Here is a 13,758-nt window from a genome sequence, read left to right as displayed (position 1 = left end):
TAATCAGAAGTTGTTAATCTGTTTGGTGTAGCTGTTGGATTATAAATTTAAGTTGCTGAGTAATGTTTGTTAAATAAGCTGTGAAATAACTTTTTCAATTAATTTTTATTTTTTGTTTGACTACATTTCTCATAAAAAATAATAATAATAATCTATAGTCCATTTGAGTCTTTTTCTATTTTTTTTTTTAAAAAAAAAAAAAAAAATTAAGAGTATAGCCATAAATTAACATGTCCATAGCAGAAGCTGATAATCAGAAGCAAGGGTGAGCAGCTTCTCAGAATCAGCTTTTTTGAGTTAAAATAAGCTGTTAGAATCAGAACCTGTTTGAAATAAGTTTAACCAAACAGTCCAAAATAACTTTTTCAAAACTAAAAACCATAAGTTGACTCTGAAAAATTGAAACAAACAGCCTAATACACAATTGCAACAACAATGCATAAAAAACAAGAACAACAACAAAACCTAACACAAACACAGATTTGTGACTTGACAACATTGTCTACGCCCACAAACAAAACCTAATACAACACAAATTTGTGGTTTGAGAACATTGTCTAAGTTCACGACTCATATCAGTTCTATTATACTAATAAGAAACAAATAAATAACATGACCATTTGGATAGATAGTAACTAGCGGTAATCCGTGTTATGTACGGACAAGTAATAAAAAATGATAAATAATGTTGAACATGTTAAAAATTAACAATTAAATATTATGATATTTATTTAGATGGGTATTGAAATAATATATTTAGTGATCTTACTATATTTAATTAAATAAATTTTAGAAGAAAAAAAAGTTGAATTGAAAATTAAGAGTAAGAGTGGATTCTGTAAATATAAGATATAGATAAAAATAAATTAAGTTTAAATTTGAAGATAAACTATAAATATATATATATATATATATAAGAAAATTAGACAAATCCTAGAAAAATAAGGTAGAGAGAAATTCAGTAATTGGAAAAAAAAAAAAAACAAAGTTGAAATTTAAAATTAAAAAATAAGATAAGATAAACTTGAAAAGAAAAATAAAATCTAATATAACTCTAATAACAGAAGAAATGGAGAGGGTAATAATTAAAAAATTAGATAAGAGTGAAATGCCACTTATAATTTTTTAAAATTTGTAAAAAAAAAACTAAAATAAAATTGAGGTAGTATGTTAAAAATCAGATAAGATTAAAGTGCCAATTATAATTTTTAAAATTTAAATTTTGTGTAGTTAAAAAATAAGCAAATATGTTATCTTATTATACAAATTTTAACTCTATTTTGTGTCTACTAACTATAATTTAATCAAATTTTGTCTTCTAAAGCTACTTAATTGAAATAAGAAAGAATAAAAAATTATAAGAATATAGAAAGTGAAAATCAGATAAAAATAGAATAAACTTAATTAAAAATCAAAAGTAAGAATCGATCCTGTAAATATAAGATAAAGATTTAAAAATAAAATCAAATGCAAATTTGAAGATAAATTATACGAATATAGAAAGAGAAACTTAGATAAATTGCAAAAGTAAAAGAGAGCAAAAAACACAATATGAGATTTAAAACATGTGCTTCTTTTCACATAAGATGCTAAAAATCTTGCATAATTGGTTAAATCACCCGTTTAATTTCTTTAGAACGTTATTTTTGTTCTCCAATCTTTTTGCCTAATTTTATATTGTCATAGAAGTTAGGTTTTGAGATTTATAAATTTATTTATTTATTTATTTCAAATATCCTTGGGTAAGACATAAATTGATGAAGAAATTTGAATCAGAGTCAAACTCATCTTTTATTTTTAAATATTTTGAAAATCTTTTTTCTTTAAATATTTTGAAAATCTTTTATATCCATGCCATAAGTAATTAAAAAGTGAAATAAAAAATATAAAAAAGATAAGAAAAAATAGGAAAATAGAATAAGAGAAGAATGGATGTGCCACGTAGGAAAGAGGTTCATGAGATGTTAGGATTGAGAGTTTTGATGAAGAAATTTGAATTAGAGTCAAACTCATCTTCTATTTTTAAATATTTTGAAAATCTTTTATCTTTAAATATTTTGAAAATCTTTTATATCCATGCCATAAGTATTTAAAAAGTGAAATAAAAAATATAAAAAAAGATAAGAAAAAATAAGAAAATAGAATGAGAGAAGAATGGATGTGCCGCATAGAAAAGAGGTTCATGAGATATTAGGATTGAGAGTTTTGAATTTTTTAAGAGATCACTACATTTGCTTATATATATAGTATAGAAGATATATATGTTAGGATTAAGAATTATCAAATTACTGTAATACCCTTAGTAAGCAAGGGTTGGATCCACTACCAATCAGGCTCTACAAATCCAACGTGTCAACATTGTTTTCTTTCATCTCATTAATTTTCATTTTCTTTAGTTTTAGGATAAATTACAAATAAATCCTGAGATTTGCTTAAAATATAGATTGCACCTTATGGTTTGAAAAATGGCAAATACCTCATTATTAATATTTTTTATTTAACAGAATTAATTAAAAAAATGAAATTCATAATTGCTCTCCTATACAATAATAAAATTACTTAAATTATTAATTGAAACATATTTCTAACATCATTAAAAATTGTTAGTTGACTTGATGATTTATTAATAAAATGGACGATTTATTATAAAATTAGAAACTTTAGAGGGTGAAATGTAATTTTTAAAATTACAAAAAATAATTCATATTTTAATCAAATCTGAGAGGGTATATTTGTTATTTACCCTCAGTTTTAACTCTTGACTTCAAGTTCCCCATGGTAGGTAGTGTCAAAAGACTTGCTGAATTTACTTGAATCATACGTATTCCAACCGAAAAAATGTTCATTTTCATTTGTGGGATCCACATTTGGAAATCCTTTGCAGAATAAAAAACAGATAATTAACTCAAGGCAGGTTTGAGTTAACTCTTTTTAGTGATTTTTTAAAAATTTAAAAAATCAATGTGCTTTGAAAGTCATTAAAAAATTGTCAAAAAAAAAAAAAAACATTTCATATTTTTAATTAATAACAAGTAACTTTGTAATTTTATTGATTTTTTTAACATAAATTGACTTTTTTGAAGTTGACAAACGGCCACTAACTAAGGCTAACAAACACAAAAAGGTTAAGAATAAAAAATAAAAAATAAAAAATAAAAAATAAAAAAATGAAATGAAATCATACAAGTTTTAAACCTATGCCATAGACAGGGCATTCCTGACCTTAAGGATGCCGAAGGCTAGGGATGTAATACTGGTTTGCCTTGGCCTGACTCGGTTCATCCGGGTTCGGACAGGGGCCAACCTAAGTGGGTCTCGCGGGTTCTTTTTTTTTAGTGGGTCGGGTCGGGCCGGCCATGGATCAAAAGATATGGCCCAAGCCAAGTCCAAGTCCACTTATAATAGAGCCTAGGGTTGGGCGTAAGGTCTGAGCTAAGGCCTAAGCTAGGGCCTAGGGCCGGGCCTAGTCGGGTCTTTTTTTTTATTAAGAATAAAAAATTATACTAGAGTATTTTAATTAAAATTAATGAAATGTTTTGTTGGTTATATTTCATAGTGATATTTAAATTTAATTATGTATGACTTATAATTTTTTAATTATGAACTTATAACTAAAAAAATATGTAATTATGTAATTTTTTTTTCTTTCGAAATGAATAATTTTATAAATATGAAAATGAAACTTTTAATTTTACAATATTAAATTATTTATGTAACATTTATTGAATGAATAATTTTATTTCAAAATGAAATAAAATAGTACAAAAATTGATATTATTAAATAAAATAGGTGTAGATTATTGATGATGTTTGAGCAATTGCATAACTATAGGTCAAGTACATCCCAACTAGGTTGGCACCTACTAACCTATCAATCATTTGCATTATACTCTACCTCAATAATCTAATACAAAAAAATAATAATAATGAAATGAAATAGTAAAAAAACAAATGGTTGATCAATCATTGAAGGAGACAGAAATTTCAGTCGCGTTGCCCGAGGATATGTCATCCAAATCATTTTGAATTCGCTCATTTTCACTATAATTTTGTTTTCTTGTAAGCGCATGCATATGATCTCTGGATATCATCAGTGCCTCAACCATTTGGAGTGAAAACCTGCTTCAGTAATCGCTCAGCACCCGTTCACCTGCACTAAAAGCTATTTCCAAAGCAATTGTAGAAATAGGAACGGTTAGTATATCACGGGCTATCTGTGAAACCACAGGTTATATAGTTTCATTTTGTTTCTACCATTCAAAAATGTCAAAATCATCGAAATCATCCATTGACAAGCTTTCCAAATAACGTTGTAATTCAGAACTACTTACACTTGTATGTTGAGATATTATTCTACTTTTTATTGCTAAAAAACACTTAGTACTTGTTTGGGTTAACCTAAAAAAGTGCATTTTTTTTTACATACATATACTTATTTGGGTTGCATCAATCAACATCTATCAATATCTCCTCTCTACTTTTCTAACCACTTTCTCTACTTTTTTTTTATATAAAAAATTAAAAAGTGCACTTATTTAGAACATCCCAAACCACCCCAATCTCCCGGCTCGAGATGAGACTGCTAGTGTAGTGTGTGTAAGTGTATTTACAGATGTAGCTACCCTGTATTTTTCAAATAATCTATTGCATATTTGCATAATGGGGGAAAATTGTGTTTGATCAATGAAAAGACACTCTAAAAATTCTTATAAATCAATTTCTTTACACCTCGGATCAATTATTATGGCTAAACTTAACAGATGAGGCAAATAATCAAAATATTTATCAAATTTATTTTCATTGAAGAAATAATGGTTACATAATATTCGTTATCCATATATTTTACGAAAACTTTAATTATTTCAACTAGCATATGTCAAACAAATGGTGAAATATGAATATATATATATATATATATATATATATATAATAATTTTGTTAAAGTATTGAAACTTTTAAAAACTCTTTATACAAGGCTACTTAGCGCCAATTAAGTTCTGTGGGAGTCAATACTCCTTTTATTGATGTTGTTGCAAAAAATAAATCTATTACTCTTCTTTATTTACAAGCTATTTTTAACATATTATACGTTGAATTTCACCTACTATCTACATTTAAAATTAATTTTTTAAATGACATATTTTCTCGTTGACAAATTTTTCTATATTCTGAAATTCGATTATCAGAAGACATAATAGTAACAACTGTATTTTTTTTTACATGTACAGAAATCTCGTATACATGAATAGCTTCTTGTACAGAAATCTCGTATACATGCATAGCTTCTTTAACAATTAAATTCAAAATATGGGCATAACAACGAACATGAAATAAATCACCATCAACAAGTAATTGTAAAGTTGATTTTAAATGGGCTACAGTTGGATTATAATATGTTGCATTGTCTAAACTAATTGTAAATATTTTATTTTGTAAAGTCCACTCATATAATACGTTTCTTATTTCTACACCAAACGAATGACCAGTGTATGGAAGTTTAACTAATTCAGATGAAATAATTCTTTTATTTAATTTTCAATCATTATCAATAAAATGTGCAATGATATATTGATATTCAAAACAATTATTTGACCACAAATCAGATGTTAAACAAACTCTTTAATTCAAAATTTTAAAGATGTCAAATAATTCACTTCTAACATCCTCAAATTTCTTTAAAATGTTTCTAGTAGTATTTCTTGAAAATTTTTGATATTACGGTGCAAAACTTTCGTGAATCATTTCAGTAAAATCGGGACATTCACTAGTAGTGAAAGGTTATTCTTTTTTAATAATATAATCAATTACAGAATTTCGTGACGTATAGGATCATATGAAAATGTTTGCAAATTACCAGTTGATGAAGTCAAGCTGTTGACTTTGTAAATATTTGTTAGCATGTCTTTTTAGATGACCAGTACCCCCTGTAGATGCAGCACTAAGTAAATGTACACAATATTTACATTTTGCTTTAAATGTAATTGTACCATCAAGATTATTTATAAATATTTTTTCAAAATGTTCCCAAACACCACTACTTCTACTCCTAGATGATGATCCAACTGTTGGAAGAGAGATATTAAAAAGAGAATCAATATAATCATGTTGTGTAGTATATGTATCAACATCGACATAAACATTAGGAATATTAGGATCCATAGAAATGTAAGTAAAACAATATATAAGAATTAACAATTAATTTAAATAATATGTAAATACAATGAGTAAAAAATAATAGTTAATAAATGTGCACAAATAATTAATGAAAAAATGAGCAGTTAATAAATTTAATTAAACTAATTAATGTTACCGACTGACGAATGCAATACAGAAATTAGCTTCTTCTAATAAAAGTTTCTTGTTGCACAATTGCAATTGTCACTTAGGGATGACACTTCAAAATTAATTCAGAATTGAGAGAGATTGAGAGTTTAAGAGAGATTGAGGGAGAGAGAGAGAGAGAGAGAGAGAGAGAGAGAGAATTATTTGTGAGATTTATTTTGAAAAATGAATGATATTTATAGTAATTTTAAAGAGTGAAATAAATTTATAAAACAAATATATATATTATCATTTGAATTATGTCTGTTTGAATTTTTTTATGACCGTTCGTCTCTACTAATTTATGACTGTTTGAATTATTTTTATTTTTATTTTTATTTTCATTCAATGAATGAAGAAGAGTGTGAGTCAAGTGATTGATGAGATGCAACAGACTAAAGTAGGCTAGTAGGGGCGGGGTAGCAACAGGCTCTTCTTCTTCAATGTCATGTCATTTCAGCTGCTAGCATAGCAGCCAGTGGGTCTCACTCCCACACTTTATTTCTCTCTCTCTCTCTCTACTTTCTTGTTCCTGTCTTGTGATTGATGGCTGGTCAGAGAAAAAACAAAATAAAGTTAATTTGATTTTAATTTAATAAACTAGTATTATTTTTTATTTTATTTTTAAATTATTAATGTAATTTATTTAATTATATAAATTTTTATTTCAATTCTTGTAATTCAATTAGAGATAATTGTACAAATTATTAACTATTATGTTATTTTGTTTTTATTTTTATTTATTTTATTTTTACAAGATCAATCTGTTATTTATTTTATTTGTTTATTTTTTTAAAAATTATTTAACCATCCGTTGCAAGTTGTTTTTTATTTCTATTTTTTAAAATTTAACCATTGGTAGAGAGAGGATCGGGTGGGTGGGTCGGGCTAGGCTGCCCGTAGGGCTTGAATTTGTTTTTGGGCCGGGCCACAAATGGAAGGCCTAGGCCCAAGGTACTGGGCTGGGCTGGGCTGGGCTGGGCTGGGCTCGAGGCCCGGGTTGAAACGGAACGGGTCGGGCCCACCTCCGGCCTCGAGCGAGCTTTGGGCCGCCCACAGGCCTCGGGCTATTTTCACACCCCTACCCAAGGCGAGTTTAAAAAAATGGAACCTTTATATATATGTAATTTTTTTTTTCTATAAAATTTACTTGTATATATAAATATTGTTTTTTACTTAAACTATTAGGTGATAAATCATATTTTAAAATATTGTAGTAATAAGTGAATCAATTATAATTTTTTTCACAATAAATATAATATTATATTTTCTGAGAAATCACTACAGGAAATATGGGTTTAGGTGGCGTTTTTTTAACGGCGTTTTTTAAAACGCCACTATTTTTAATATTTAACGGCGTTTTATAAACGTCTTATTTTTCTTTAATTGAAACGGTGCCGTTTTATGAATAGGAGGCGTTTATTTACGCCTTCAAATGCGTGTTGTCTCACGCGCCCGTTTCCAATATGAGAATCTCAACTCCCAAATTGAGCCGATGCACTCACAAATAATCTCTCTCTCCCTCTCCGCTGTCTAAACCCTGATTATCACAGATTCAGTTGCTTATCAATGGAATCCTCAGAAATCGAAGTTCTCTCTCGAAATCGAAGTGATTCATCAGAGCGATTTCGAAGTTCATCTCAGCGATTCAGATCTTGAAATCGAAGTTCATATCTCGAAATTTTAAAATTCTGAGTTCATATCACTTCGATTTCGATTCAGATCGTGATTCAGATCTCAGCGATTCAGATCGGTCTCAGTGATTCATATCTCGAAATCGAAATCGAAGTTCGATTCAGATCGTGATTCAGATATCAGCGATTCACATCGGTCTCAGTGATTCATATCTTGAAATCGAAATCGAAGGTCATCTCAGCGATTCAGATCGGTGATTCAGAAAGTATTTGTGCATGTGCCTTCAGAAATTGCCGCTCATGATGTTCAGAAATTGCTGTTCTGTTGTTTGATTCTCCTCTTGAGTTCCGTTCTGTTCCTCACTGTCACCGCGAGATCGCCGATCTTCAAGGTATGTTTCGTTTCTCTACTTTCTTTTTGATCTATACAAATTGCATATATATATATATATATATATATGTGTGTGTGTGTGTGTGTGTGTATATGTATGTATATGATTGTGTTTATGAAGTTTAATTTGATTGTTGATTGTTTGTTATTTGAGCTTCAAATCTGTGATTCTGTCTGTTTAGTTACTGAAAAACAGTTTGCTGGAATAAATTACTGTGTAGATTTTGGGTTCTAATCTAAGGCTGTTTTACTTTTTAAGGCATTCAATTATGACAATGAAGGCTGCCAAGGGTAAGGGGGCACCAAACTTTTCTCGAGCAGCTTTTGCAACCATAGCAATTGGAAATGGTACGGTTAATGCATCAGATGATGATATCACTTTCTTGGTTTTAATCTATAACTCCCAAATTATTATATGCTTCTAGTTTAGTAACTTTTCGCTGATGATGAATTTCAATTATAAACTTGTATTTACCATCCAACTCAAAATATTCTCTGATCGTCCAAGATTATTGTATTGCAGTGTGTAACACCTTGCTGATAGGGTTGGTGATGTTAGTGGGCAACAAAAAAAATGTGATTTTTTTATTAATAATATAGATAACCAAATCTGGGAATTTTGGTTTAATTCTCACATACCAAGTGAATTTTGGGGATTAAAACCCGATGGCACTGTTTTTCAAGCTTATAGAATACATTTTACTTGTAATATACCTGGTGTGCATTACTCTAGTTTTGTTCTTTTGATTGACTCAAAGCTAGATGATTATGTGGGAAGTGTTGAAATGGAACTTTTCTTACTTTCAAAGTTTGTGAAATCTTCGGTTTCTTCATGTGGCGAAATACATCTAGATGCAGAACAGGTTCAAGAAAACTGCAGGAAAATGTTTACTTTTGCATGATTATGTCCTGAAAATAGCTTGCCTCTATAAACTGCAGTAATTCTAGAAATTATTCAAAACACTAGTCCAGCCATTTTTGCTTAAAAACCCTATTGTCTTTGTAGCATTTTTCTTCGCTCACCATACACATGTGCTCACCATACACGTGCACACATGTATAGATTGTTCTGGAAATGCGTTGGTTGTGATCTGTGTTGATTTTATGGGTTTAGTTCCTAAAATGTTGATTCCGTTGTTGGTTATTCTTTTGTGTATTCGTCAATTTCTTTTGATTGAAATGCTGTATTTGTGAGATGGGTTCAATTGATTTCATCCCCTGGCTTCTGGGTTTCTTTTACTCTACAGCAGTTAGAAGGGGAAAATTAGTACGAGGCTGTGGATTCTGATTACTGGGTCTTTTATTTATTTATTATTAATTTTATGTTTGATTTCCTTGTATTATTTTTTATCACAGAGTTGAAAATTTGTCTAAACATAGATTGTGATCCTATTCCTCTTAATTCATAAGTCTCTCTCTCTCTCTCTCTCTCTCTCTCTCTCTCTCTCTCTCTCTCTCTCAATTACTATGCAAATGCCTTTGACCTGCATTAGATGTTTGTGGAGGTACCCATCAGAACTATTCCTTCTTCTAATCTTTTATACTGACCAGATGTAATGCCCCACTATTTCTTGTAACCCCTTGTAAACTATGTTGGATGTTACTATAATGCAGCAATACTATAGTTTATGTCATGGATTTAGCGCATTCCTTAAATTTCTTCCGCATTCATTTTTTATTAAACTTCAATTTTTTGTTCCCTTGGAAATTAAATTATAACTGACGTTTAGATTTAACACTTTAACTACTTCCAAAATGGAAGCAGCGAAATGTGGGACTGGCATGGAGAGGGTTATTGTCTCCAGAAGGAAACCAATCTGGGTGAGCCTTGCTTTGCTTTTCGCTTTAATGTTAAGTCAAGATATTTGGGTAAAGTTTTGATGTGGAACGGGTTTATTGTTGTGAGCAGACATATCTCCATGCCTTTGGGATGGAGTAAGCCAGAATGAAGAAGATCTGTCCTACATGTTTGACGAAACAACACCTGTTAAGGCCTGTGGGGATTTGGCTTACCATGTTGCTGACAATGGTAGTTTTATACTTTACTAAAATGTTTCGACATTTGCTAGCTTTTAATGCTTGTTCGATTTGAAGGACACTGTTTTTTATCTGGAAAAAAATGAATTGCAGTAAACATGGACAAGGAATTACAGCAATGCACGGAGATGTCTTCACAAGTAAAGAGACGTCGAATGCTGCAGTTTGACAATGAGATTTTGGGTTCCCCTCTTTGCAATGAGGAGATATCATCTGTCTTCTTAAAATCGAAGGTTTGTGCAAGCCTATTTCCTCGTGGAAAATGTTACATGATACATCTTTTGCTGTTCTTGGGGAAAAATTCTACATAGTGGTCTTATTTTGGTTTCACACAAAAGATAATTGTTGAGATACCTGTTCTGTTGTATATTGACAATTATATGACTTCTATAAGGAAGTTTCAAACACTTGCATTTATAATCAAAGTTTCAGTTGAAATTACGTTTTAGTATTAATTTGTGTGATTGAATCAAGTTTCACAAAACCATTGGATCACTCTTTTTTGGTTCTTTGATTAGGAGAGAGAAGATTCGCTTGAAGAGGCTTTATCTGATATGTCGCATGGGGTGTCTGGTTTTGAAGGTTTGTCCTGTAAAGTTCTGTTCTGAGATGAATAGGTTCTTAACATTCATACATGTTTTTTTTTGTCTTGCTTGTTATAATGTGCTTAACAGAGGAAACATCTGCAACTGGTCACGAGGGCCTGGATCAGTCATCTGAGGGATGGCTAGCTGATTGCTTCAATAATGATGAGATGCATTGCAGCCCTGATGATCTATATATATCTCTCAACTTTTCAATTCAGTCTTCTTCATCTTCTCCCTTATTTTATTAAAAAAAAAAAAAATTATGTTTCTTTTTTGTTTATTATGTATATAAATTATGATTCAACCACTATAATATGTGGAACACAGAAATCTGTCTGGGCCATCCGATGTTCAAATTGATATTTCAGGTAAATGAAGTAGTATTTTCCATTCAATGTGTTGATTATTTTTTAATTTCTATTTTCCTTGCACTTTTATTATTAATAATTCTAGATTATGTTTAAATAAGTCCTCAATTTATTATTTTTTTTATTCTGCTTTCAGTGCAAGCCTTTTCTGGTATTTTTTATGTAGTCCTCTTTGCAATTTAAAATCACTGTTAAATTGTGAATTTCTTCAGAATGCAGTTGGTTCTCATTTATACCCTCAGAATCCAGTCCTCCGCCTTGGAAGTCAGCTCAACTTCAGTGTAGAAGGTTGGTGTATGATAAAATTTTCCATTAATTTTTAGTTGGTCACAACTAAAACTCACAAATCCATTTCGGAAATCTAGATCTAAAAGACAACATTGAATTAATGTTTAAAAAGCCATACTAATTGTATATGTCAGGTAGAAATCTTAGTCTGAAATTGATGAATAATTCAAATGCTATTTTTTTTTTGTCTGAAATCTATACTAAACCATTGGAACAGCTTAGCTCAGCTAACTCTAATCCTTAAGTTGGATATGCCCAGTAGTTGCAGGAATGCCATCAAGGATTTATCCGTTGGGTTAAGCTTGAAAGCTCAAACATTGAGTGTTTATATTTAAGAGCTTCTTCCTTCCATGCTATTGGAGAATATAGAGAAGCGGTATTAGGGATTCTTTTTCTTGATTTTCCCATTTAAACTACTGGGCATCATGCTCAATTCTTCTTTGCTTTGGTTTACTAAATTTCATTTTATGATAAAGGTGAAGGATTATGATGCAGAAAATTACAAATTATATGAAGAAGTTGGAGAAGGTGTCAGCGCCACTGTTCACCGGGCTCTCTGCATTCCTTTGTGTTGACTGGGATTTGGGAATGTATCCTGCTCAAAATTGTCTTTGTTGTACATGAACCTATTATGATTAATTGAATACGAATCCCTATTCTGCAGTGTAATGATGTGTAATATGCTTGACTATTCCATTGCATCTGCATGTGCAAGCAAATGACTTAACCTATTTTTTCTTTTTATTTTTTGATTGTGTTTGTTGTTTGATTTTGGTTCAGACACAATCATGTAATGTTTATTTAGTCAATATATTGAAGTAGCTGTAAAATTTTATTCATATTATTGTTATTTTTCAGCTTTATTACAAGTATGTTTTTTAGTTAAATATAACAGATTCAGAACATTTTTTTTTTTAAAAAAAGAGCTATAACGGCGTTTTTTCAAACGCCACTTTAGTGCCAACGGACATTTTTTTTAAAATAAAAAAATCTATCACGGCGTTTTAAAAACGTCGCTAAATATTGGATGACGTCATTTTATCATTATTTATCGCATTTAAACGCCGCCTATACTAATTTTACGACGTTTTTAAAGCGTCATAAACTTATAGCGACGGCCGCGTCCTCGACGTTTGGTGATAAGCGTCACTAAAGGAATTAGCGGCGTTTTTAAACGCTGCTAAAAGTCATTTTTCCAGCAGTGAATTTCATATGATTTCTATCGTTAACATAAATCATAATTGTCAAGAGACGTATATCATAATTTTTGAGATAGATTTTGGACATCTTCAATGGGTAATATTATTTAGTTATTCATTTTTTTCTAATATAATTGATTGAATGTAAAAATATTATCAATCCATATATTTGACAAACAATCATTCATAACATTTAAATACTTCACGACTTCAATTTTTTTATTTTTTATTTTTCTGGTAAAGCTATAATATTTGGTTCACTAGAATAAAATTGAATAGTGATTTTTAAACCTATATATAGAATGATTATTCTATCACAATGGTAAATGATGATTTCATATGTAATATACTTTTTTTTATCATTTTTTAAGTAGCCAAATATAAAAATAAATATTATGATAGAATGATTATTTCACACATTTTATTTTCATAAATCAAATATAATATGAACGATAAAATTATTTGCAAGCCCCCTAATTTTTAGACAAAATTCAAAGACTCAAGGTTAGCACCTTTGCTATAAGGCCTGGCCATACAACCCTAGCTCAATCTATTTTGGGTAGGAGGCTTACCCACTTGTAACGCCCCCGAAATAAATGCAATATACCATCAAAAATAACAGGTAAATAACCATATGAATCAAAGTATGATGTACTTCTATTACATAAGATTTAGTTGTATAAAAGGTGACACATGCGATATACATTAATAAATAATACATCTTGAATCTACAGCTTATGTTACCAAGCAGTAAAAGGAAATGAAAGTTAAACAGATAATCATATGCCTTAAAGGCTTACAACTTTCCAAGATAGTTCTTGATTACGCAAAAGTGGACTTTAGATCCAAGACATTTAAAGCCCTTGGCTGTACAAAAATGAATACAACAAAAGAAGCTCTTGCTCCAACTCCACCCAAGTTACTGCCTTGGCA

At 29.9% G+C, this 13,758-nt stretch overlaps 1 protein-coding gene across 10 annotated transcripts; it reads left to right on the top strand.

Moving 5' to 3' along the window:
* Positions 1–9,408: 9,408 nt before the first annotated feature.
* On the top strand, positions 9,409–12,465 carry LOC114295374 (protein XRI1-like). Of its 10 annotated transcripts, none has more exons than XM_082905575.1 (7): positions 9,409–10,167; positions 10,256–10,375; positions 10,477–10,616; positions 10,902–10,965; positions 11,058–11,338; positions 11,551–11,626; positions 12,122–12,465. In XM_082905575.1, the coding sequence occupies exons 1-5, from the start codon at positions 10,116–10,118 to the stop codon at positions 11,216–11,218; spliced, it is 537 nt and encodes a 178-aa protein (XP_082761701.1). In that variant the 5' UTR covers positions 9,409–10,115; the 3' UTR covers positions 11,219–11,338; positions 11,551–11,626; positions 12,122–12,465. The 10 variants fall into 10 exon arrangements, with proteins under 10 accessions (XP_082761701.1, XP_082761700.1, XP_082761695.1 ...); XM_082905574.1 differs by having other exon boundaries at positions 12,103–12,465; XM_082905569.1 differs by having other exon boundaries at positions 11,889–12,465.
* Positions 12,466–13,758: the final 1,293 nt, after the last annotated feature.

Source organism: Camellia sinensis, chromosome 14, assembly GCF_055761805.1.
Source record: "Camellia sinensis isolate YWXY chromosome 14, ASM5576180v1, whole genome shotgun sequence".
Taxonomy (NCBI): Eukaryota; Viridiplantae; Streptophyta; class Magnoliopsida; order Ericales; family Theaceae; genus Camellia; species Camellia sinensis.
This window is presented reverse-complemented; position numbering and strand designations above follow the sequence as displayed.